Source organism: Ambystoma mexicanum, chromosome 6p (assembly GCF_040938575.1).
Source record: "Ambystoma mexicanum isolate Mex_15411 chromosome 6p, UKY_AmexF1_1, whole genome shotgun sequence".
Classification (NCBI taxonomy): Eukaryota; Metazoa; Chordata; class Amphibia; order Caudata; family Ambystomatidae; genus Ambystoma; species Ambystoma mexicanum.
The window spans coordinates 606242437-606268346 of record NC_090935.1 but is presented as its reverse complement, the minus strand read 5'-3'; the positions used below and the strand labels follow the sequence as shown (position 1 = coordinate 606268346).

General features: G+C 44.4%; 1 protein-coding gene across 2 annotated transcripts in view; it reads left to right on the top strand.

Moving 5' to 3' along the window:
- The window catches only part of IQGAP2 (IQ motif containing GTPase activating protein 2), a 1674846-nt gene that overhangs the window by 1109885 nt on the left and 539051 nt on the right, over positions 1–25910 (top strand). For both annotated transcript variants that reach the window (XM_069627448.1, XM_069627449.1), the window contains 3 exons: positions 7005–7088; positions 15430–15501; positions 15765–15834. In XM_069627448.1, the coding sequence (XP_069483549.1) occupies positions 7005–7088; positions 15430–15501; positions 15765–15834 (226 nt within the window). The remainder of the gene's footprint in view (positions 1–7004; positions 7089–15429; positions 15502–15764; positions 15835–25910) is intronic.

Below are 25910 nucleotides of genomic sequence, written 5' to 3'. Positions count from 1 at the left end.
TTGCCAGAAGATGGGGACTCCGAGTCAGAATGTCACTTTGTGGCATCAACAACCCTACAACCCGCCCTGCTTGGATTGCCTGTCCCTAGTTGAAATTTGCGTTTTGGTCCCACAAAGTCATTCTATGTGCAATCAATTAAAATGTTTTTCTAAGAAGCTAACCCATTGCAAGTCACAGTGACCATTTCTGATCTTGGAGGTTGGTGGGAACAAAATAAAGGGTGCTTGTTAGATATGACCACTGACACTGGGGGACAAGAGAAGGGCAAAGTGGTTGATGGACGTTGGATATTACCTTTCTGATAGTGGCTTAGTAGTCATCAAAATGTAAGGAAATTATTGAGTAATGCAGTGGATCTATTTTTTAAATTCAAGTATCTGCAGAGGGTTTAACTAATGCTCCAAGAGTTGATTGCATTGAATATGGTTTGCAAAGCATATGTATACAAGATCTTTATAGATTTATCTGATACCTCAGCTTAATATTTATCTCCATCATCCCCTTCCTGGGGAAACTGTTGGAGAAGTTGGCCCTGCCCCAACTGAACTCATACTGAACTTGTTGGTGGCCTCCATGACCATCAATCTGGATTCCGAGCATCTAGAGGCACATAAGCTGCTCTACTGAACACCCCTGAAGAACTGCTCGCATCCCTGGATTCCAACTCCCCAGCTGTCCTTATTGTTCTTGATCTCTCCTCTGCATTTGACACAGTCAACCACTCCATCCTCATACAAAGGATCCACAACACCCTTGGTATCTTGGAGTGGGCACTGGAGTTGCTGACCTCCTTCCTAACTGACTGCTCCTCGCAAGTCATCCTGGGCACCTTCTCCTCTCCTACTTCTGTCTACAACTGTGGTGTTACCCAGGGTTCTATCCTCGCTCTGTGGCTCTTTAACATCTACCTTGCTCAATGGCACTCCTCATCTCCTTCTCCCCCAACTTCCAGTGTTATGCAGACGGCACAACTCTTTTTCAAACCTCCTTCTGACCCTCTTGGTCCTTCCATCATCCCTGACTGCCTATCTGTCATCCAGTCCTGCTGCACTTCCAACAATCTCTGCCCCAATGACAGCAAAATTGAGATCCTTCCCATTGGGACTCCTGCTCCTACCTTTTTCCATTCACTGTGGCCTGCCTCTATGGGCTCTCCCCTTGTTCCCGCTTCTGAAGCCAGAACCTTTGGCGTCATCTTCAACTACTCTCTCTCCTTCATCTCTTACACTCAAGACATTGCCAAGAAGACCCACTTTTAACTCTTCCTTCTCCCTTGTCACACTTTCCCCCCACAAAGCTCAATGTTACCCGAGTCCTGGTTCTCTCTAGACTCGAATATTGCAATAGCCTCTTCCTGTACCTACCTTCATTCACTCTGTGACCCCTCCAGCTAATCCAGAATATGGCAGCGAGACTTATCCTTGGCCTTAAGCCCAGGTACTGCATCACTCCTACACTAAAAAGTCTTCACTGGCTCCTGGTTGCTGCACGCATCAAATTGGAATCCTTCTCCATCATCCACAAGGTTGACTGGGGCCGGGGACCACACCATCTGCAACTCTCTCTAACTAAATGCTCCCCCTCTAGACTTCTCAGTTTCAACTGGCACCAGCTCTGTGTGTAAAGCGTTTCACTAAACAGAGGGCCAGAGGTTGATCTCTTTCCTCAACTGGCTCCCTCCTATGGAACAGTCGCCCCCTTCCCTCTGCATATTGAACAGAACTGTAGTGGGGCAGTTATTGACTAGAGAGCATGTTCAGGCTTTGCCACCCTGCCTTCCTCAGAAGAAACAGAATTATAAGATCAGTCAGGACACATTTGAAACTGCACTTTGAATTCTCCTGGAAATGCAGCTGTCACAAAGAATAGTTATTTTGCGCTACACAATTAGAGACCAGATAAGGCATTAGCTTGCACAATTAGTGTGTTTTAAAATAGAATAGATTAGGTGACAGGAAGTTGTAGGGACTCGCTACACAAGTAAGGCAGAAAATTGTAGGTAGATAAGATTGCTGCGTACACATAGGGAAATAATGTGATGGGCATGCACCAGGAAATCGGTAGATAGCAAAGAAAATGGTTCCTGCAGAGGATAAAAACATGACAAGTTGTTGCCATTTTAAACTGCACAAGCACAGCAGAGGATAAGGTCTGTACCTTTGAGACAGCCTCACAGCTAAGCACGCTATTTGAAACAAATACATTTAATTCAGAAACAATTCTGCAGTGGCTGGACATAGCTGCCTGAAAGGAATGTCCAAATCCATGACCCCCAGGGGAGGTTTACATAACAGAACAAGATACCAGTGTCTGGGCAGCGAGCATTCAACCATTAAGGTAAATCAGTTAGGACAACACATCAGGCTATTTGAAACCAGGACGCGCCAAACGGCGCTGCCAAAAGAGGGTGTACCGCAATTTGCATGTGTGCCTTGCCCAGGAAAGGGTGCCTCCAGTCTCAGAAGCACTGCTCGTGGCTTGCTTTAGCTGGATAGGTAACCAGTGAAACAAATAATAAAAACCAGGTATGTTAAAATATCTCTGTACTGTAGACTGTATTAAACTTGCTTCATCTGAAAAAGGGAGTGTCTCCGGTTTTTCACACATGGAGGGAGATAAGCATTCCTAATGGGATAGTGGCCTGGGTAGTGCCTTCTATTTCAGCAAAGTGCCGCTCTCCGATAAACTTGTTCTTATGTAATTAAGAAAACGTTGCATATCACACACTTGCCTGAAAGCATTCAGTGAGAGCAGTCTTCCTTCTAGTGTCAGAAAACTGATACGGTAAGGATTGAAAAGCTTGAACGGATGACTGTGAAAGGTAGAGCTCCAAGGGGGAGAACACACACTTGGAGCTTTTTGGATCTACAGTTTTTGTCTTTAGCCAGCAGAAGAAAGCTGTGCACGCTCTAGTGGGCCTCAACACAGAAGTCACAATTGCGGTAGCTTTCAGCACAAGGCCTGAAGGAGATACTTTCATCATGTCTGCAGCCGACTAGCAGGCAGGGGGCAGGGCGAGGCTTGAACTCATTACATTTGAGAGAGATGCAAATGCACGGTTTACTACAGCATTTAATGTAAACCTGGCCATATTCATTCTGCAATTTTAAGAAGGTAGTGAAGGGCTCCAATTCAGTTTTATGGAAGTGCTGGTGCTCAGCCCCACCTATGCAATTAATTACTGGGGCTGAAGACCGGCACACATTAACCACTGCTGGTAGGCAAACTGGTCCGCAGCCCCTTCTCAGCAGAGCACAGCTTCCCTGCTCCTTGCTCCTCAAGGCAGGGGTTGACAGCACTTCCTGGATTCCCTCTTCTATTTCAACTACTTTTGGACCAATTGGAAGTCGTTAATCACTAGACTGCTCAATGTGGCTCACTGAGTAGTCAGGTTTACTGAGTATAATGGCTCTGGAGAGGGTGAAACAGTTGCTAGTAGAGAGAAATGTTCTGCTCAGGGAGATGAGATTGGATGTGTAGACTGTTGCAGACTTGAGAGCATTAATGTGTTTGGTCATAGTGAGCTCTGTGTCGAGGTATACGCCAAGGGTTTTGACATGCTTGACGTCTGGTATTACAGAGCTGCCGATGTGAAAAGAGGAATAGGATGAGTCCAGGGATGTTAGATGGTGGAATGAGCCTACAATGAGTAACTCTGTTTTTTCGTCATGAAGACCGAGGTGGTGTGTAGCCATCCAGTTTTGAATGGAGCTGTAGACATTGTTTATGGTGGTGGTGTCTTCGAGGTATCCTCTGGATATGTGGTGACATTCCCCTTTTCCCAGGGTGACAAGCTTTCAATTTTAGTTCTCTCCCACTCTGTGCTTTGCTTGTTTCTCATCATCTCCTGCATACATTTCTGGTTCAGCAAATTGCCCCGGTCCTTGTCTCATCAATACTGGGACAATTTTTGTTTCTTACGAGTCTCTGCAGGCTTCCTGATATTCCCTTTCCCCGTATTACCTTTGGTCTTCAGGGGTAACGTCGTCTGTATCTGCAGGACTTTGGAGTTTCTCTCAATGTTCTTGTAGCTCTGCGGCTTACTTCCAGCTGTGTCTCTTTCTTCCACATCCCGTTCTCTCTCGGGTTGACGTCACTGATGCTGTGACTTGAGTCAGGAATTGCTTACTTCTGCATGTGCTATTAGTGCTGTTGCATGGGTGAGCTGCCCACCACGTGTTGGGGAGAATTCTCAGAAATGTGCTAATTCCTCTCTACCTTAGAGACCCCCAGCAACCTTGCTGGAATTTAGGAGTTTTAATATTTAACCTGGAGAGAGTGAGACCCTTTTTTCCCACTCTCTCATGTATTTTAATATGATTTTGAACACTGTGTTTCTTTTGGTTGTCGAGTCTCACAAACTCCAAAGCCATCATCTTTTACATTCTGTCACACAGCACCTTCACTGCAGTGGTACAGGGAAGTATTTCAGATTTCCAAAAGGTTTAAATGCCTTCTCTTGGATAAACTACTGTTTCCAAGGGCTGTAAAGTGAAATTGACTTTACTTACATTTGTAACTTTCTAGACCCAGCACACACCATCTTACAATGGGGTTCTGGAGGGGTTACTTAGTATCCCCATTGTCTAGCTTCTCATGTAACAATTTAATGTTAGCCTTTAAATGGCTGGTGGCAGTGGTTTACTTTTAACTACCGTGGTGTGCTTTTACCGCGGGCTGCATTCGCAGCCACAGTAAAGCACCCTAGGGTGCAGTTTTTTGTCAAAATGGCCCTGGTCTTCTTTTTTTGCCATTTCTTTGTGGAAAGGTCCTCCTTGAGATTTACTCTGCGCGCCAAACCAGGTTTGGTCCCTTTGTTCATTTTGTCTTTGCTGGGATTCACGAGTGAAGCCCGCCTCTGGCTCCAGGGTGTCTGGCGGGGGCAGGAAACAAGGGAGGTGCCCGAAACTCCCTGTGCTTAGTCTCCTTGGAGGCAGGAATGCACTCCCAAGTGATTGGCCAGCTGGCTGTCAAGCAAGGATGAAGGAATCTTAAGATGAACTTGGAAGAGACGCCTGCTGCAACTCCTGGATGGTTGGTTTACCCAGTGAAGCCCTGCTGCTGTGCTGAAGCTCCTAATTCGTATCGACGGAGAAGCCCCACAAGGACGACTTCTCCCCTTGAGTTGCTGGGACCAATCAACTCCAAAATAAGCCACCTGGATATCCTCTCGAAACTGGTTGAATTTCCACTGCAGTCGCTGTTGGAACCGAATAGCCAGGGAGAGGAACACCAGATCGTGTGTGTTGCTTTTAAGCTGGCCAAGAGCTCCAGGAAGATCCTCCGGACTCCCAGGAAGCAGGAGTGACTGAGCCTGAGCCACCACAACAGAGTGCTGGACCCTAGACGCAAGGAAAGCCCATCTCGACAGCCAGGAACCGCAGTGTTGCTATTTGCGGTAGACGTGAGGAGCTGAAACTCCGAAGTGCCACTTGTTTGAAGATTGCTGGTTGCGGTCAATGACACTCCCATTGTAGTGCAGGAGTCCCCAGAAGTCCTCCTCTTGTCCCCACGACTGAGGCACAGGAACACCAGGATCTGAAGAGCTGCACAGGAACAAATACCATTTGCTGCACTTTTCTTAAACCTACAGGTACTGTATGGTATAAGAGAACTTACCTCTTGTTGTGTCAGCTTGCTTGATCTCAGTTGAGACTTGTCTCGGTTGCTCTTGTAGAGTTGCTTGCATCTTCTACTACTCACAGGCCTAACAGCTTGTGACCCTACATTTGATTCTACTTTTGCTACCAAGATTTCTAAGACATTGTGCAAGACTTTTACTTACCTGCAAGAAGTGCTTCAGTTCACCTTGACTTTTGCTAACTTAACTTTGGCTGCCCTGGCTCCCTGAATGACTCTTCTCTCTTCTGCTTGTGTTTCGCCTTCCTTCCAGGAAAGGGTTAACTGACTTTGCATTGGGTGTTTTTGAAAATACTTACCTAGTTAAGAATAATTGTGTGAACACTTGTCGTATATATTTCTTATTCAAACTGACTGTTAAATTAATAATTGTTTAATCAAGAAACCATGTGTGTAAGAGTTTATTTGAATACTTGCCACTGTGAATCTCTGTGCAACTCCCCGACAGCTCACATTGACCCCTCTTGAGATAAGCCTGGCTACTCGACCACACTACCAACCTGTGTAGTACAGACTTATACCAAAGGTTGGGTTCCTATTGCCAGGAGGTCAGGGTTGTTGTAGTGCAACCAAAGGGTACTGCATACGATCTTGCCTAACACCACGTCTGCTTCGTGGTTGCGCCACCACCGCCTTCTATAATCCACCAGGCTGGAATTTCCTCCGGTTTCACACGTTGGCCTCTCAGCATTTCTCGTTAAGTGTCAGAGCTGATCTGGCTTACGTGAGCTCCGTGTTTGGCAACAGTTCCTCCTTCTTCCGTTCTGTTACGCACAGGGGATTTCCCTTGTTTCTCTGTCTTCAGCTCCCTCTCTCGGCTTGCTGGCCTGTCTCATTGGTTCTCGTTTGAGGCCCCTTTTCAGCCTCCTGGGCGCAGTCCATTGGAGACTGCCATTTAATGGGACATCCTCAACTACTGGTTGTTGACCATATAGATTCACGCTATCTTCATGAGACGGACAACCTTCTGAGTTATTACATAAATCAATATAGGCCATAACTGAGTTCAGAACAGGAAAAGGAGTCCTTGTCCCCAAAGGGGAGTTTCCCAGTTGTCCCACTTGCCATGACCGGTAGGGAAGGTGTTGCGGAGCGGGCTCACCTCCCTAGTATCACAGAGGTGCAGGGTGACTCATCACACAATGCTTGGGGCAATCTCATTTGCCCATTTAGTCGTAGAACGCTTGACAATTAACGCAACTGGTGCGGGGTTATGCTTTTTGTTGCATAAAACATTGTGTAATTAACCGGCATTTTCTTTCTTATCAATATGTGGTTACACATCTCAATTATTTATTAATGTTGATTGACATTAAAACAACTTTACCATTAACACCGTAGAATAATTTTGTGTTTTGATCAGGCTTCCTGGAAAGGATACAAGCAAAGGAAGATCTACAACGAAAGAAAGAGGACACTTCAAGGAAACATTGTTGGCATTGTTAAGGTAAATTCTTGAAATATTCAATGATTTTTTACATACTGGTGTTATTTTATTTAGATTTGCATGCATGTGCAACAGCTGCACATTCTTTGCAGATAATTCAAGCAGCGTTTCTGTTAGTCTAGGCTTATTTACGGATGCTAAGGTCATGGCCTTTGTGAATATATCTTTGATACATATGAACTAGTCTCCTTACCCATGAATTATAGGATCAAATGCTGAGGGAGGCCACAATGTGCATTATTATGGTAATCGAGAGTGTCAATGCATAACCAATAAAATTAGCAACAACGTAAACTAGGCAGCGTGCATGATCAACATTACCATCTTCAAAATAATGTGTAACTACAATGCTCAGAATAGATTAGCAATAGTGTAACTAGCATGACTGCATCATTAATATTCATTCCCAATCGACCACCACACTCTTGAAATCTTGAGGGAGTCAGCATCCTGTAGCCAGGGATCCCCCTTTTGCTCGTTTTAATAAACATGAAGTGGATTCCCTCTCCTGACATTGGTATGAGTGCAGTGTACTCCCATATCTACTCCCCACTCCTGTTTATCTCCCAGTTTAAACTGGGCACTTGTGGCTGTTTGAAAGTTTGAGAAAGCAAATGTGCGTTTGAGGTGGCTTCTACTTTCAGCAATGCATTTTAATTTACTTGTATAGGATTATCTCTACTCTGACTAAAGAGACCGGATCCTGCTCCTAGGAAGGTGGGAGGGCTGGTGGCAATGTGGCTGAAGTATTGGGGCCTCTTCCCCTGCATGCTACAGTAAGCATTCTAAAAGCTAGGTGACGGCGAGACAACAACGTCAGTGACTCCATCTTCTACCCACAGCTGGATCATCAGCTGGCAATGTTTCCACATCAGTCCCCCAATACACGTAGAGTAGAAGGTCAGTAGATTGCAGTTTCCGGAACTCTCCTCTATGGATGTAGGTGTTCCGGGGATACTGCTCGTGTGCTCTACAACTGTGCATTTATGCTTGACACCATCCCTTTTACTCTAGTGATGAGTCAGATTGGCAGGGAAAGTTAGAGCCTAGGGAATTTAAATGTTTGGGCCAATACCTTTCTTATGAACGTGAAGCTCATTCCTTAAAGACTTTTGATGGGTGGGTATATCACATGTGTTAAGCCATTATAGGAATTGAAGTAAAGATTTTATGAGCAGGACTTAAAGTAGCTCCTAGATATTGCGCCTCTTCCAGTAATCAAGAGCTACCTATGGGGGGGAGGGGCAGGAGCTAGTATGAACCCTACCGCAAATCAAGCATCCACATGGGATGCAAACTATACATTTGTATTAAACATATAGGACCCATTGTGCCTTATGTCCATGGTTCATGTATACAACACAACATTTATTTTGACAGGTATGTTTGTATGGGACCAGTTGACCTGCGGAGTCAAAAGTCTATCTCTGTGGCTTTTGCTATCAAGGTAACTGAGCTACAAGCAGAACGATTATAGCACCCAGCAAATGTTACCCCGGTGTTATCAGTTTAACTATGCTGCACTTAAGCTTTGGCTTCTTCTCTGGGAAGCCACCTCATTGATGGATAGTCCACTTGCTTGTGCTGCTCAGCGCACTTTGTTGAAGGAGCCTTCACAATAACAGAATGGGATTTTGCACATACCCAGCAACAGATATTGTTGCTCAATAAATCAAGGTCTTGTTTTGCAAGGACTATGCCAGGTAGAAGTCAAGCAAGATGCCATCTGAGCATCAGGCATTGCAGATGCGGGATGCAGGGATATTTGTGTTTGGGGGGGGAGTGTGATTCCTCGCTTTTTTTCAAAGAGAAAATGCCTCTTCATGAACATGTCCTCCTGGCACTGTTTTCCGGTTCAAAGGAGGACATGATTATCTGACAAGTTACTGCTGATCACTGAAATGTTGTCTGATCTCCATGGTTTTGCAATCCGTGGCAGTATTCAGCCCCTCACCCCCACGCCCCCCTCTATGTAGAAGCATGCATTGCTGTAAGGAAATCATTGTGGATACTACAATCTCATCCTTTCTCCCTCACATAATCTTACTTGGGAGGTGCACGTGAAAGAGTTGAAAAGCAACCTCTGCTAGTGGAACCTTGGGGGTGCTCAACAGGCAAACACTTCTGTCATGGCCAGAAACCTCATAAGTACTCTTACGTCCCACCCCCGTTGGGAAAATTCCAATGAGCCCACTGCTATGACCAGCTTGACCCTCTCCACTCTGTGTATGCATTTCACTACTGTTTCCTGTATGACCTCTTATGTTTTGTAACATAACTTGTAACCAGATAAGTGTCTAAGTAATCTATGCAGCGATACCTCCGGGTTTGGGTGTGTAACAAATGCAATAAATAAAATAAAATAAATAAAGGGTAGTTGTTTTGGGGGGGATACATCTTTGCTACATATAAGGGTGACCCTTGTCTTTAGGAACACTGATGGATTGGTAGCTAGACTGCAGTCAGGTTTTCTTTTTATTTCTTTTTTGCATTTTACAATACCTTAGTGACCCCACTCAAGGGATGCCTTCCAGCTAGACTGCAGTACAGTTTAGCATAAATTTGAAGATTACTGTAACAGTACAAGGTTCAATGGACACATTAAGAAAGTGTAATGGAATGAATCCTGCAGGCTTTAAAACATAATCTGTAACTGGATTCCCAAAAACCTTCTTTTGTTTTTCAAATACATATGCCAGCCGAATCTGACAATCCAAAATGGTGGGATTACCGACGGATGAAAAACCATGGTGAAAAAGAGAACAAACTCATTGGAAGATAGAACGAGCAGGAATGAAGATTACCCCTGATTACTGAGCAGGGAGTCTTGATTCTATTAAAGACTAGGAGGCAGGCATTATGCTTCAACTTCTTTATTAGCTACTCCACAGCAGTTTCAACAAAATAAGGAAACAACTGTAGAAAAAGTCTCATCTCTCCTTTTTCTCCTTTTTCCTTCCTTAAACTACAACTCCCACTGTCTCTGTAGTCCTTGTTAATGTCCACCCAGTCAGTGTATCACTTCCTTCCGGTGGACTCTTCTTCTTTGAGTGCTCTGAACTGCACCCTTGACGAAACTGTCCTTGAACGTGCCAAACTCCAACTCCACATGAGCCCTGAACTCACTACGGCTGACTGCGCCATCCCGTTGTCTCCAGGCCTTTTATGTCTCTCGCTGCCAGCTTAACTATTCTTGTGGTCATCTCCTATAGAAGACATAGCATTAGGGTGGTGTCCGTGTACTGCTAACCACTGAAGACAAATGTTCATTTAAGGTTAGGCAGTACATGCAAGAGGGTGGGAAATTAATGCTTGCCTCATAGTCTTTAATAGAATCAAGACTCCCTGCGCTATTAGCAGGGGTAATCTTCATTCTATGTCAAGACTGGAAGCAAGCATTATGCTTGTTCAAAGCTTCCCATCACATTTGTTGTTAACCCTTCAATTGCCTTGAAATAAAATGCCTTAAAGGTATTATCACTTGCCCAATCTGCCGCTTGCATAATCTCCTGCATGGTTGCTCCTGCTGAGTAAGCTTTTGATGCCATAGCTCCTCTCACAGAGTGCACCCCATATTTCTTTGAATCAGGGCCTGCTAGTTGCATCACTTCTTGCACCCATCCGGCTATGGTAGCTGTTGCTACTGCTTGAAAGGGCCTCCTGCGCGCTATAAGCAACTGCGTGGTGCCGGCTGGCCTAAACTCTGCTGTCCTACTCTCGTATTCCTTAATGCACATTGCCACACACCATTGCGTATTATTTGGCAGATAGGTGTAATGGACCATCGTGGAATTTGACTTTGTTCTTTTGACTACCATAAATGTAACCCCTTCTGGGCCAAACCCTTTCTTGTGTACTTCTAACGTTCTGACATCTGATACTCGTTTGCAGGACATCAGGCACAATAGCATGACCAACTTCACGGACAATTGCTTCAATGTCAGATATTTATTGGCTGGCCAACTCGCCAGTAATCGTAGTACTGCAGTTACATAGCTGCAAGTACTTCGGCTCTGGAGGCACTTTGAACCGCGCTCCTTTAATGAGCCATATTACTGCTGGATGCTCTCCTGCTGGTGTTCCCTCAATGGGCAGGTGCCCTGCCGATATTGCTGATCTATTCACCCCTATAGTTCTGAAACCTTTACCATCTTGCAAGAAGTATGCTAGAAAATACAGAATCGCTACTACATGCGCCGAAATGGGATGAACATTTCTCCCTCTGCACCAGTTCAACCATTTGTTTCAAGTCACGTCGTAGCTCCTCCGAGTGGCTGGAACCCAAGACTCTGCGATGAGCTTGGCAGCCTGCGCCGAAATGCCTGGCAGTGCCCAGCATCTCCTGATATTCTGCACACAATTAGCGGGAGAGTCCTCACTCTGAGGATGAAATGACCCTGCTGGGTCTGTGAGCAAATGCTCCCCGTGTGGAAGAACTTGCGGCCATCTATTACCAGCTCCATCAGGGTCAGGAACCATACTTGTGATTTCCACATGGGAGCTACTAATACAAGCTGAGCTTTCTCTCTGTGACACATTGCTAGGACTCTGCTCAGCATCATGAAAGGGGGAAAGGCATAGTGCACTTTCCCTGTCCAATCCTGTAGGAACGCGTCTGTCCCTAGAGCGCTGGGGTCTAGCCTCCAACTGAAATAACTCTTTATCTGCACGTTGAGTAGCGAAGCAAACGGGTCGATGTGAATCGGTCCCCAAAGGAGATCCAATTGCTCAAACACTTCTGTACTCAGCTGCCAATCGCTGGAATCTGATAGACAACGGGAGTTCCAGTTCACTACCACGTTGAACTCCCCCGGTAGATATTCTGCCGTCACCGAGTTCCCTGACTGCAGGCAAAAGTGCCAGAACTCCTTCACTTGCTACGCTAACAGTTTCGATTTGGTGCCTCCCAGGTGGTTGATGTACCTGACAGCTGAGTTATTGGCTGTCTTGAGAAGGGCATAGGAGCTGACTTTCTCTTTCGTGAAAGGCTTGATCGCGAAGGAGCTGGCTAGTAACTCCTTGCAGTTTATGTGAAGACAAAACTCTTCTGCGCTCCATTTCCCTCCTGTTTCCAAGGGTCCGCATCTCGCGCCTCATCCTGCTTGGCTGGCATCCGATTCTATTACCAAATCGGGCCGAACCCGGATATGGCCCGTCCATTTCAGGCGTCCATATTCTTCAACCACCATTCCGTTTCTGTGACAGACTCTTGATCTAGAGGAACTAGTTTGTGACACCTGAGACCCTGTCTAAGATGTTTTATCTTCAGCCTCTGGAGGGCCCAGTAATGTAGGGGAGATGGGAAAATGGCTTAAATATATATGCTAGGATTCCTACTGTCCTCACCAGGACCCTGAGCGACACTGTCTGTTTGGTCAGGCAGCCTCTGATCTCTCTTTTGATGTCCTTGATCTTTCTGCTCTGCAATTCTAGGGTCGCTTTCTTGGTGTCTACGACAAAACCTAAGAAGTCTAGACTTCATGCTGGAGTTGTTGGACTTCCCTATATTTATCAGAAACCCTAGTGACAAGAGAAGCTCTCTCACCCACGCCATCTGATAAATCAGCATCTCTCTCTCTCTCTCTTTGGCTGGTAGCAGCAGGTCGTCCAGGTAGATGATCATTCAAATCCCTTTCTCCCTGTTCGCTGCTGCTACTGATTTCATAAGCTTGGTGAATGCCCAAGGTGCTGACGCTAGCCCGAAGGGCATTGTCTTGAATTGCCATAGCTGTCTGTTCCAGCCGAAGGATAGAAAAGGTCTGAATTTTGACTGTACTGGCACTCTTAGATAGGCGTCTTTGAGATCTATTCTCGTCAGTCAATCTCCCTCTCTCAGGGTGTCCCCCAGTTGGTGTATTCCCTCTCTCTTGAAATGTCAGTATACAATCCTACTGTTCAGTTTGCTTATGTTTATGACTGGACGCACTTTCTCTTTTCTATGCGCAAGAAACATATTGCTTACGAACTTTGGGGTTCCCCCGCATCTTTCTACTGCTCCATTCTGCTCGAGCTGCTTCAGCTCGCTGTACAGGCTCTCCTGTTCTGCTTGAGTTAGATGAATCACAGGAGACCAGTTCTCTTGCACTGGCTCCTCCACAAATTCTAATAGCAGCCCTCTGACTGTTTGCAATACCCATGCATCGCTTGAAAGCGTGCGCCAGTTCTGCAAATAGCGATGTGTCCTCCCCCTACTGGTGAGTATTTGGGAGCTCTCATCTGCGGTGAAGCCTTGGCCTCGCCCTGGTCCTCTTCCTCTGCGGCCACGTGGGAAACATCCTCTGCTAGGGAGGAAGGAGTCTTGTTGCTTGCCTTCCCAGTATTGGGCTCTGCTGCTGTTATGAGGTCTCCTACCTCCCTGGAATCAACCGGCTGCTCGACTTCGGTAGCGGTCAGTCCCGGCAAAAACTCTACCTGAGAAGATCTTTCAAATCGCCGCCTGAGCTTTTTCTAGTGATGTATAGGTGCTGACGAATCTGCCCATTTCTTTTCCATAGGTCTCTCCAAAGAGGAGGCCTTGGGCTGCTTCTCCTGCTTCGTATGAGGCCTGGTCTCCCAGCTTTGTATCTATTTTAAGCAGGAGCCCTCTCCTCCTCTCTGAGGAGATGGCGCAATTTGCATTTCCCAGAAGGCAAACTGCTCTTAGTTCCCAATTTGCTAGGGCCTCTGGTTCTAATTCCTCACCGGTGTCTTTTGCTTTCTCGGCCAGGTCCATTATTTTGGCCAGTGGCCCCACCAGGTCGAGCACTTTCTCTTGGCAGCTCCTCCACTACCTGTCTATCTTTTTACATGGGTCTTTATTTGTTTTTGTAACAAATGCTAGAATCTTTGGATCCAACTCTGGTGTTTCCGCTACTTTGCCTGGTAGGTCCGGACGCGGGCACTCTGCTCTCATACGCTGTCTCACTTCCTTGTCTAGCGCTTTCCGTATCCTTACGGTCATGTTTTTCGATACTTTGGGGAGGGCTGCCTATCGGACGATCTGGGGTTCCTAATGTCCTCCGGCTCAAACATGTCTGTTTCTCCTTGTGGGGTCTTTTACCTCCCTTGGGATTCTCCCATTCTACCTCTGTTTTTTCTTCCTCCTCTTGGGAATAGATATGTGCTCCCGTTGGCTCCTCTTCTGAGCCTGGGTCATCTTTTCCCATATTCTCTTCCCCTGGGAATGGGGTCGTGAGGCTTTGCACTGCCGATTTCTGCATGAAAGCTTCCTTCAGCTTTGTAAATGCATCAACGGCCTCCGGGCCTTCTTATCTGCCCCATAAGTACGACCCAGAAGGTCAGCAGAGGTCTTCCTCTTGCAGGTCATCGTACTCCTCTTTGGACCTCCCTGTGAGGCTTCTGTGGGCGTGCTGCCGATGTCTCTGGTGCTATCATGTGGCTGACTGAGGATGGATTTCAGTGTTGACAGCCTGTCTTGTAAGGGTTTCACCCCTTGCGCCACTGCATCTACCAACGAGCTTCCGGGCACCTCTTTAAAGCTGGATGCCAGGTCTAGTGAGTGGTCCTCCTCACTCCACTCAAATTCAGACATACTGGCTGGGTGCGTTGTGCCCCTCACCTGCCCCTGCAGGTATCTTGCGCACACCCACTGCTTTGTTGGATCTGATGCTGAAAATGTATTTTATTTCAAATGTCTTTTTTTTGTGTCTTTTTTCTTCTCTGTGGTTAGCACCTTGATCTTTCTTTCACACTTGCTGAGGTCTGGCTCATTATACACTGGAGAATAAGCCTGTGAACCTCTGGAACTGATCTGCTGGGAGGTTGAGGAACACACCCTGTAACTGACTGACTCATTGATAGCTTAATGAATAATTACCTGCACCCTTTGTCCCCAGGGAACCCTCAAAACCCGGGGAAATCCTTAAGTGAACATTACGCAGACAGAGCCCATTAGAGTTCCTACAGATCTCTGATCCCTCAATATGTTCTGCTTTTTCATGACCAATTTTATTTTTCCACTGGCCACCATCCTGAACACACTTTGATATTTTTCCTGACACTGAAATTACTTTTTTTGCCCGAGTCATACTTTTGTCTGAGTCTTATTTATTGAAATACGTTGGAACCCATTTCTTGCCTGGGGCTCATTTGGCAGATAAGCTAATTTAATGAAAGTATTTAATTTAAGTTCACTAGGAAGCATGATCCAATTGGACACAAAGGAGCTTATTAGAGCGGCGATACAGGGACATTTATTAGGAATATGATTTCCATAAGTTGCTACTGATGAATGGCTCATGTTTGTGTATGTGTACTGCTTACTGTTAGTGTTTTGAAGACTGTTTGCGTCAAATACCTACATGACGGTTATATATTTTGTTTTTTTATTTTAAACCTTTAGATTCAGTCGTGGATCAGGATGAGAATAGCAAGGAAACGTTACCTGAAAAGGTTGCAGTATTTCAAGGACCATGTAAGACTTTCATTACCTGAGTAGTCCATTCAATTGTTTAAATAAAGCAAGTGAGCATTGTACATTGCTTTTCCTCTGCAGCACTCTTTACCTTTATTAATGATTTTGAAAAGTCATGTTTTTTAACATCAAGTTGAAATTATTTTGAAATATCTAGAATTATTGGGTAGGGTTTTCAGAAGGTTGTTTGAACCATTTATGTTGCCTATGGTGTAAACTTGATCTCTTTCCTTTCATCTTTGTCTGTTATTTTCTACATGCAGAATGAAGAAATTGTGAAAATACAAGCATTTCTGAAAGCAAACAAAGCAAGAGATGATTATCGCACTCTAAGTAAGTCCACATGAGACCTTTCATTTTTTAATTTAACATTGCATGTATCGAGGCAGTGGATGTGGAAAAAATAAGGCTGCTTCCCTTGTGAATGGGGAGTAGCTTATCTGCAGCAGTGGCCAATGTACTGGAGTGTTCAACAATAAATGAAACTCTCCCAAAAAAGTAAGGTGATTGAACTGATTACAACCTGCAGACTTTGTGTGAGTGGAGCACCCTTTGACAAGTTGTGACGCATGCTATTGGGGTTATGCAGGTGATTAAAATACACTACAAAACAATGTCTGAAAGGAGTGCGTGGGTAATAGTATTCAGAAAGAAAGACTGGCCTAGACAAATCGGATGGTAGATTTTGAGGTGGCACAAGACTAGCCTATTTTGGATGGTAGAGGTGGGGAAATATAAAGGGTTGATCCTTTTAGAGTTGAGCATTAGACACATCCATCTTTGAAGAAATGTACTGCAACGGACTGTTGAGAAGCCACTTTGCGTAGCATACTAATAACGTATGCTTCCCTTCGGAAAGAAGAGACTGGTTTAATGAGTGTTGGATTGAATAAAGTTTTAAAAACCACTTTGACACTTTCGGGATGTTTATCCAAGATGGACAATCAGTCTAAAACATTTCAAACAAGATTTGAACTTGCTAGCAATTCATCTGAAGAACATTACTACAAATATACTGGACACAAGGGTAGATTTACACGGCTGAATTTTCCAAGCATGTAATGTGCTCGTATATCCTGCTGTTCTAGGGTACAGTTAAATATATGTTTCGGTCTTCCATTCTTCAATATGAATACCAGTTAGGGTTAGCGGACAGTTTAGAAACTCTGCTGCAAAGGTCTTGCCCCAGATGTTGGTAGCTGAGAAGTCAGTAATATGGTATGGCATGCAGATGTTGCCTGAACTATGTAAATATGGGATGAATGTTTTATTGGAAAAGCTGCAGGAAGACAACTATTACTTACAAATTGTAAATACACTGCAAAAGTGGACATCAGTGATTGAAGTGTAGATATGACGAACCAGTCTACCTTTTAAATGGTATTTTATAAACCCATGGATAAACCCAATTCTTATAATTTCATCTGGACTAATTTTGAATGTATATATTATCTTTTTATATAGCTTTTTTCCTTCTTGTGTGTCAGTGTGGTTATAATTTCTAGAAAAGCCTTCTCGGGATGGTGTAAGGTTATGCTCCAATATATTATAATTTGCACATATAAATAAAGCTACTGACTGATGGATTTTTAAGTTCACGGCTCAATAAGAGAAAGTGTTGCCTCCTGCCACTTACTTTCTCAATTGAGTGCAGTTTGTCATGTCTTGCCTACATTCCCCAGTAGATAAGTTTATGCTCTTGTTACATTTTCTCATGTGCTCCAATATAGCCTGTTATTTGTTTACAGCAGCAACGTATTGTGCTATCTGCTCCTTTCCAGGTGCTGCTTAAGTTCTCTACAGTAGTGCTACAAATTCTTTTTTTAAAGTTGTATTTATTATAATGTGATTACCAATTCATTGAACTATTTCACACTTACATACAAACAGTATATGTATCAAAACCTAAAATCCATTAAAAAAAGAAAATCAACAAAACATCAACTAATTCAGGCTGGTAAAAACCCTCCTCACAAATCAAAATATGTTTACAGAAATAGTGTGTCTAGGGATACAATTGCATTTTCTTCTGCCAACCCTTACAAACGTTAAATAAGGCAATCGTCAACGTTCTGTTACAGGAATTAAGACAAAAATGCCAAAAACTGCTTTTTCCTAATACTTGGAATCTATGGACAAAGCGGGTAAGAAGCTAAATATGTAACGCTTCCGTTGCCGGACAGGCAGTCAAGATATGCTGCACCATCACACATTTCAGATAATCTTAACAAATACGGCATGTTCAGCTTTCCCTGGGAAACCCTAATTGGGGGGCCAGGCTCAGACTGGCCTTAAGGGCAATGCCCGGATAAAAAATGCAAAATACTAGTGTGGGCCAATATTGTTGGTTAAAGTGGGACACTTTTTTGGCCAATTTGGGCCAGTTTGATCAGTTGCTTCACCATGCGGCTAATAGTTTTGTCCATTTTTTGCTGATTAAAGAATCTTTAAATTGCACTCTTAAACATTCTGTTACAAAAGGAATTAATTGCCATTTGAAACTGTGGGCCACATTTTATGCCCTAGTCTGACCTTGTTGGGGGCCCAGAGCAGAAAGTGAGGGAAAGTGATTACATCTAAGCAACAGACAAAATCTATGTACAGAGACTGACGGACATTTCATCAAATAGGTTTGTAGGGTTTAAAGCTTTCATGCTACTTCGAAGTGGTTCTGATAACTACGCAAACCTTCCAAATTAGAGAAATTGGCAATCCAATGCCAGGCCGTGTCTTTAGTAACCAGCTGGTCCTTTAAAGAAATGTAGTGACCAATCAGCAGACCAATTCACCAGGTCAAAGAAATGCAAGGACAATTTGGTCCATTGGTAAAAGTCATACCCAACTTGTCCTGGCGCAATATCCACACCAAAAGATTAAGCAAGGGACACTGAGGATCCTTCCAAGATTTTAGTAGTAAGATACCTCTTCTCATTTTAACCTAAGACTCTAGAGAGGCCAACCCCAATTCTAAACAAATTCTCTCAATGGGGATTGAATTGGGGATACCAAGAAGAGAGCGCCAGAACTTTCCTTCAATCCTCTTCAACCATTTAAGATCATTGCCTCACGGCCATATAACATGGCCGAGCAGAAGCTCTGTTCATATAATTTGAGGATCCCAGAGTATCTAAAGTCGTCCTGTTTTGGTCACAAATTTCTTCATAAGTATTGTTTGTATTAGGGCTTTGCGTATTTCTGCAGCTTTTAATGTAACATACTGCCCCTTATCCATTTTTAGTCCGAGATATTTATACAGCATTACTCGATCAACTGGTCACTTCTGCAACTTTTGTCAAAACCATATACTGCGTCTTTTTCTAAATTAATTAGTAGGACGTTCATTTCGGTATAATTTGTTAATTTATTTGCCACTCTACACAAACCGACATAACTATGATCAAATATGATGATGCCCGTGTAGAAGAGCAACTCCACATGCTCACCCCCAATTCTAGGTGAACAACGGTTACTCTGTGCCAAATATCCCCGTAGATCTGTACAGATTGAAAACTAGAGGCATGAGCACACAGCCCTGTGTTACCCCACAAAAGGTAGGGATTGCACTGGTGCTCGCGCCTCCACCATCCAACTGCACATGTACACAGGTATGTTTGTTTAATTGTCTGATAGCCGCTAACAGCCATGGAGGTATCCCCATGCATTTGAGTTTTGTCCATAGCCTGCTGCGATCTACCATGTCAAAAGCGGCACACAATTCAACAAATAGCTCATGTAAGGCAATGCATCCTTATTCATGGCACATCTAACCAGGGAGTCTACGAGCAGTGTATTATCTGTTGAGAAACCAGACCAGAAACACGTTTGTAATGTTCCCAAGATCCTAGCCCTCTCAGCCCATGCCTGTAGTGCTTTAAGCAGTAACAGAGCAAGCATTTTCCCGGTAACATCTAACATAGATAAAAGGCGGTAGTTAGCTGGAGTATTGCTGCTGCCTTTTTTTATAGACTACTATAAGTAAAGAGTGGTACCAGGATCTGGGGATAACTCCAGTGGCACATTCTTTTTAAACAAAATCAAGATTGGTACCCAATGTTAGCCAGGCCATTGGGGCCCGGTGCACAGGATCGTTTTATTTCTTGTATAAGGATGGCTAAATCATCTGTGTCATATTTTAACTTAAACTGATTTACCTGTTTGACCAGTGAGGCTCTGAAAGGGTCCATCCTGCTTTTAAAGGTTTTTTTTGGATATAAATGACCCAGTTGTTTGTAGGTATGGGATCCAGCATACTCTTTTTAGAGCTACCCTTATACGCCGGTAGGGCCTCCCATATAAGTTTAGTTTTACCTCCCGCCAAATTTCTAAGGATATTTAGCCATTGGCTATTTTTTCTAGATTGCTTGTGTCGCCTAGGACCGTTGGTATATTTATTTTTGGCATTTCTAATTAACCTTTGATGTTACTCCAGCTTCTTCACCTGTCGTAGTATGCTTCAGATCTTTAATCGTAGCTCAAGTTTCTTGTTCCTGATTGATGTGAAATTCTTTGCCAGTTTCCACGTTCTTAGTAGGGAAGGCTACGGCCATATTAACGGTCACTAATATGGATGTTATTTCTGCCATCCATATCTCTATTTCATCCAGAGATTTATCTATGATAGCGTTCATATTTAGGTCTCCATTTATTTCCATGTACCTGGTCATTTTGGACAGATTATGTTCCGACCAGCTAATGCAGTTGTTCCTATTGGTTACAGTATCTATAGGACCCTAGATTACATGGTCCATTGTGATTGGGCAAGTTATACCCCTAAGCATAAATCTCCACTTTAATTAGCAGCATGCAAAATGGACACCCAGGTGCCTAGTGCCCCAGGATTCACCCTGCCTCCTTTCCATCAATCAGTGTTTTAGGGCGATGTGTCAATTAGTTAGCTAAGGATGGCCTCAAAACTGTAGTCTCCTATCAGGAAAAGTTATGGCATCCTCGGGTTCTGGATGACATCAGGCGGTGGTACATCTTCGGGCCTGGCTGATCACGTGTTACTTCATCATGAATCTGCTTCATTTTCCAGCTTTACGTGTATTTAATTCTCCTTGTAGTCCCGCCACATGCCCGGGCCTCCTTATCTTGACCTTCACATGGCAGGCTGGTATGCTCTGAAGTTTCGATTCTCCTTAGCTGAAGCTCATCTCCCTTTCTTGGGTTGACATCGATTTCCCAGGCCTGAGCCGTCCTTTGAGTTTCGATTCCGCTCTGTCCCCTGGCTTGGGCTTGGATATGAAACCCTACCAGTTAGGCCTTGGCCGCCTGGGTGTACTTCTGCTTTTACAAAATGGAGTCGCACGTGTACATTGTGCTTTATTGAGGTAGATATATAGTTGGCGCTTGCCGCTCTACTCTTCTACTAAGCATTGCAAGCAGTATCGATTTCTTAGCATCTTGCGTTTCAAGCCTATTTACACACATTAGCTGTTTGATTCTTCCATCTGGGTTCATGGCTATGATTCTTTTAAGTTTTCTGCATCGTTTCACTTTCGGGTCTCTTGTATTCATTTTAATGGCTGCTCAAACTGGCGTGTTACCTTTTCCATGTGCGGGTCTATCCGGGCCCTCGTCTCATTACCATTTGCCTTCCATCAGGGTTCGTTGTGTCTCTTCATGTACAGTCTGTAAATACTCATCGTTTCGTATCAGTGGCTGGTTGGTTGTCTGATGGGGTACCTTGCTGTCCAGGGCTATCTGGTTATGGGCGCTTCAACAGGTACAGCTCTTCTAATGTACACTGGGCACAGTCCCAGCGCAGCTCTTTTTTGGTTCATCTGCTCCTCATACGTCACGTACCTTGGCGAGTACTTTACTGGTGCTTCGAAATGAGGGGCAGGGGTGCAGGCCATGTCTGGGACCTCCTCTACACTCCCCCCTCTGGTCGGTTCATCGACCACTCCTGCTTCCTCTTCTGTATTTATTTTTCTTTGATTCTTCAATGTCTTGTTCATCGTCTTCTGGGTTTGCACAAGATGGTGTGAATGTGTGCATCTTTGGTGTCCATATTTTTATCACACCTTTCAAACTTCCTGCTGTTTTTACATGCTCGTCTTTGTTCCAGGTCTTTAGCTGGCATTGTCCATTTTGACTGCAGTAAATCCATTTTCCTTCATACCTTCTTCATTTCAAAGGATATGTGAACTTTGTTCCTTCTGGCGCAAACTCACTGGCTTTCACAAAGTCTCCTATTTCTTCATCAGTCAGATCTCTGGGTTTCCACCCTGGTTTGACATCGACCATGATTTTCATTCCAATGGCTTTCTTTGCAGTTTTCTGGCACTGTGTGATGTTTATTTTGATAACACAGAAACCTAGTACTATCATTACTATCAGTGCTCCCAGAACCTTAAATATATCAGCCATCCATTGTGGGACCCATGAGAATAGGTTTCCAAACCAGCTGTCATCGTCCACTTCATCCGTTTCATCGAGCATCTGGTTCTTTAGATTTGTCAACATGCTTATGGCCTCTGTGAGGGTTCCATTTTCTTCATCGTGTGATGGTATAAATGTGCAACATAATTCTCAGATTTTTGCACAAACACCTCCATCCATTGCTGTGATCCTATCAAGCATGTATCTGTTCTGGAGGGTCATCAGCCGGACTGCTCTTAGTTCTTCTTTGATCGCGTTGAATCCATTTATGGTGGTATTGATGGTCTGCAGTAGTTCCCATCTAGTTATCTGCAACCACTTAGTGTTAGCACCAACTTGGATGTGTGGCAAGAGTATTGTTGTGAATACTGATGAGGTTAGGCTAAACACCCTGTGTTCATAGGGGATTGCATAAAAAGCTTCCTCTGATTTGGCGGAAAAGTAATTTTCTCCCCTTGTCCTTGATATTAGTTCCACAGATCTCCTTTTCCTTAGGTGAGCATCTGTGTTCGGGAAACTGTCAAACTTCAGGTCATTTTTAGGACTCACTAGTGCAGGAACGTGGACGTTCACCAGTGTGCATATGCCTCCCCAGTTCTTCGGTAGTCTTATGTAGGCCTTGGACCCACATGCCCAGTAATGGTCCATTATGACTGCAGTTCCTTGCGTCATTCCTGGGGCTTCATATATTTGCCGGCAGTTTTGATTCTCTCCCATCTTTCTCGTGCCATTACTTCTAAAGCATAGTTTTGGGCTTTCCAGTGGTACTATTTGCAGGGGTCCTCCTCTGTCTTCGACCCACGTTAACAGTTTTACTGGAAGAAGAACACGGAAGAAGCGACAGAGTTCCTTTGTCGCTTCTTCCGTTGTTTTGAGGGTTTTTGCTATGCCCTCTCTGTTTGGTTTCTCGCTGGCCATAGAGGTTTGCATAACCTCTGCAAATTTTCTATTGCTTCTTGGCAGGCTCCAGGGACCATCTAAGCTCGGCAGATTACTACTCCTTCTTCCCATCCATTTGGGGAGACCACTGACCCCCCAGATCTGCATTTGGCCTCTGTTCTTCCAGATTTTAGCTTCATCTGGAGATTTTCCTTGGACGTTCAGCCTCGGGTTTACTTCCCATCTTATTCCTGATCCTTTGACTTCAGGGTTCTCATATCTAATCACATGATTCTTGGTGTGATTAGATATGTTTCTTGTTTTAATGTCCTGGACAAAACCGTCTTCATCGGGGTAATCATTTTCGTTGGCCCATATCAGTGAGGCGTCTCTTCCCCCAAACTGTCCTCTGGTGTTGCACATTGCTACGTGTGACATGCAGTGTGCTATGGGAACATCGATTTCCACTGCCACAAAGATTTTGGATTTGCCCATGCTGTACGGCAGGAGTGCACAGACGAAGCACTCCCCTTCTGCTTGCCCTCTCCCAACTTCCTTCATGTGTTGGTAACAAATATTGTTTCCGAGATGGGCTGTGCTGTCCAGGTAATCATTTAGTTCATTGTCAGTTTCATGCGGGCTTCTCTTGATCCTTAATGTTTTTCTATAATTTGCTATGACTATGTCTCTAAATGCGTCTGTGCTGCTTTTCCGTTCTGGTAGTTTCTCAGGTATGATCTTCGGTGGAGCAGGCTTCATTACCTGTACTGAGGTAGTAGGAGGAGGATTTGTGTTTCTTTTCCTTCCCTCATGCAATCTTTTATAGACTTCCTCCAACCACCATTGGCTCACCATCTTCCCAACGCGTGGCTGTGACGTGGGCCTGGCGCTTGTTCATTGCGATGGAGCTGGCGAGCTCATTGTTACAGTCTCTGCGGTTTTATTGTTCAGCTCCTCATGTAGCATCTTCGCTCTAACTATGAGTGGGAACAAATAATCAATTAGCGTGTGTGTTTTCTCGGTGAGTTCCTTTGTCCCTTCTTCCGTTGTTTTGAGGGTTTTTGCTATGCCCTCTCTGTTTGGTTTCTCGCTGGGCTCCTCTTGATTACTTCCACTATTCTCTGGAGCTGTTCATTCTGTAGGTGTCTTTTCTTTTACTGTTGTTTTGGTCTGAGGTCCTGTAGCCATTGACACTTGCCCTTGTTTGTGTGCACTCAGTGTGTGGGTGCGTGCCGTGGTCAGTGCTGCATTATCATTCATTCCGTGCTGACCCTGTCTCCATCTTTTTCCTTCATTCGATACCTCAAGTGTGTATGTGTCACTACTTATTACATTTAATTTCAGTTCATTTGCTTTACCATCAGCTTTTCTCGGAACAGGGATTACTATATATGGTCTGGGTGCTTTTGTGGGACCCAGACGTTCATTATGTGATGGGTGTACCAACATTCGGACACTTCGGGCACCAATAAAAAAATGCAGTTCTCATAGTTGGGGACAAAAGTACAACAATAATCACTATGCATATACACATGATCGTTTTGAGAGACAGCTGGCAGCATTTTCTTCCTGGGAAGTGGGGTCGCCCCTCTGTCTGGGGTAAAACTAAGTAACTGTTCTGGGCCCCCATGTCGACCAAGCCCATAGTCAGTAATTTATTTATTTTCTTATTCCGATCTCGTTGCTCAAAAGTTCAGTGAATACTAAAGTGACGAGTGCTTTTCAAGAGCTCCCCCCCCTCGCGGGTGGTGACAGTAGTCTCTGGTTATGCATTACAGTTCCTTTAACTTGACTATGGAAAAAGGTTAGACTAACGTCTTTAACACATCACACTCATTCTGCATCTCTGATAGACAAAATCCCAGTGCACTCCTCTAATTTGCCTTGGCCCTGAGGACATGCTGGAATCTGTTCAATGCGAAGGGCTGAACAGATGGAATTGCTGTAAATCACACAAAAATAAAATGTCGTAAAAATAAAAATAAAAGTGAACATATGAAAAAATAGGAAAAATTAGAAAAATGAAGAAAAAGGAAAATAAGATGAAGTTTTTGGGTCCGCTCCTTTCGCTCGGTCTCTCGGCGACAAGCTGAAGAACAGTCTCTCTCTCCTCAATCTGCTCCACGGCGGAAAGATGACGAAAAGGATAATAAGAAAAATAGAAGAAATAATAAAAAATAAACTAGGAACAAGATGTCGTAATCATCGTTTCTGCTCTTCTCGATCTGTACTCGGCGGAAGAATGAAGAACTGTGTCTGTCTCCTTGATCTGTCCCTGGCAGAAAGTCTCACTGGAATCTCCTTAGGAATTCTCACTGGAAGTTGGACAGCTCCACTTGGAGCATTATACCGTGGAGAAGAGTGCTCATGTGTGGGATATTGACTGGATCTCTGAGGAAGGTGACAACGTCAACATCGGCAGGCCTTCCCACCATCTCTGGATAGTCTATGACTAGTCTGAGCATGACATTGTGGGCCAGCTGGGTAACTGCGGGGGACAGGCACATTTGCCTTGTTTTTCTGAGTCCTGATCACAAGCCCTTCTTTTGATTCGAACAGTCTCTGCACTGGCCTGCTGCGTGGATTGCCACTAGATTGTGTAGTTTGGTCCACAGTTGACTTAAACGTTCAATATGTCTTGGGTCCGTGATGAACGTATGGGGATCAGTTGTTCTTCCAACGAGTCCTCGGCAACTTTCAATTATGCGGAAGAACAATGCGAAGGTGAGTTCTTCAATGTATGTTTGCGGTGGAAGCATTTGTGTCCTTCTCGCTATGCTCGGGTAACTCGGCGAAGACCTCTGCGATGACGGTTAGCAGCCGCCTGATTACTTTTTTGTTAGCTGGATCTTGAATAAAGTCTGTGACACTGGCTTCTCTCCCTGAGTGATGGGTATGATAACACCACGAGCTGAAAATAGGTTAGCACATCCCACTTGAGACTTCTGCTGGCGTGTACCATAGGTTCTGTGCACAAAGTCTTGATACTGGATGCTTCAGGATACTGTGTCGGGTTCTCTGAAATATCTTATTTTCCGCTTATCAGTCTCTTAGGGCTTTTCCAATGCTTTGGGCCTCATCACGACTTTGGCGGTAACCCTTAAAATCGGCAGTAACGCTGTTGGCGCCAATTTTAAGGGTCCGTC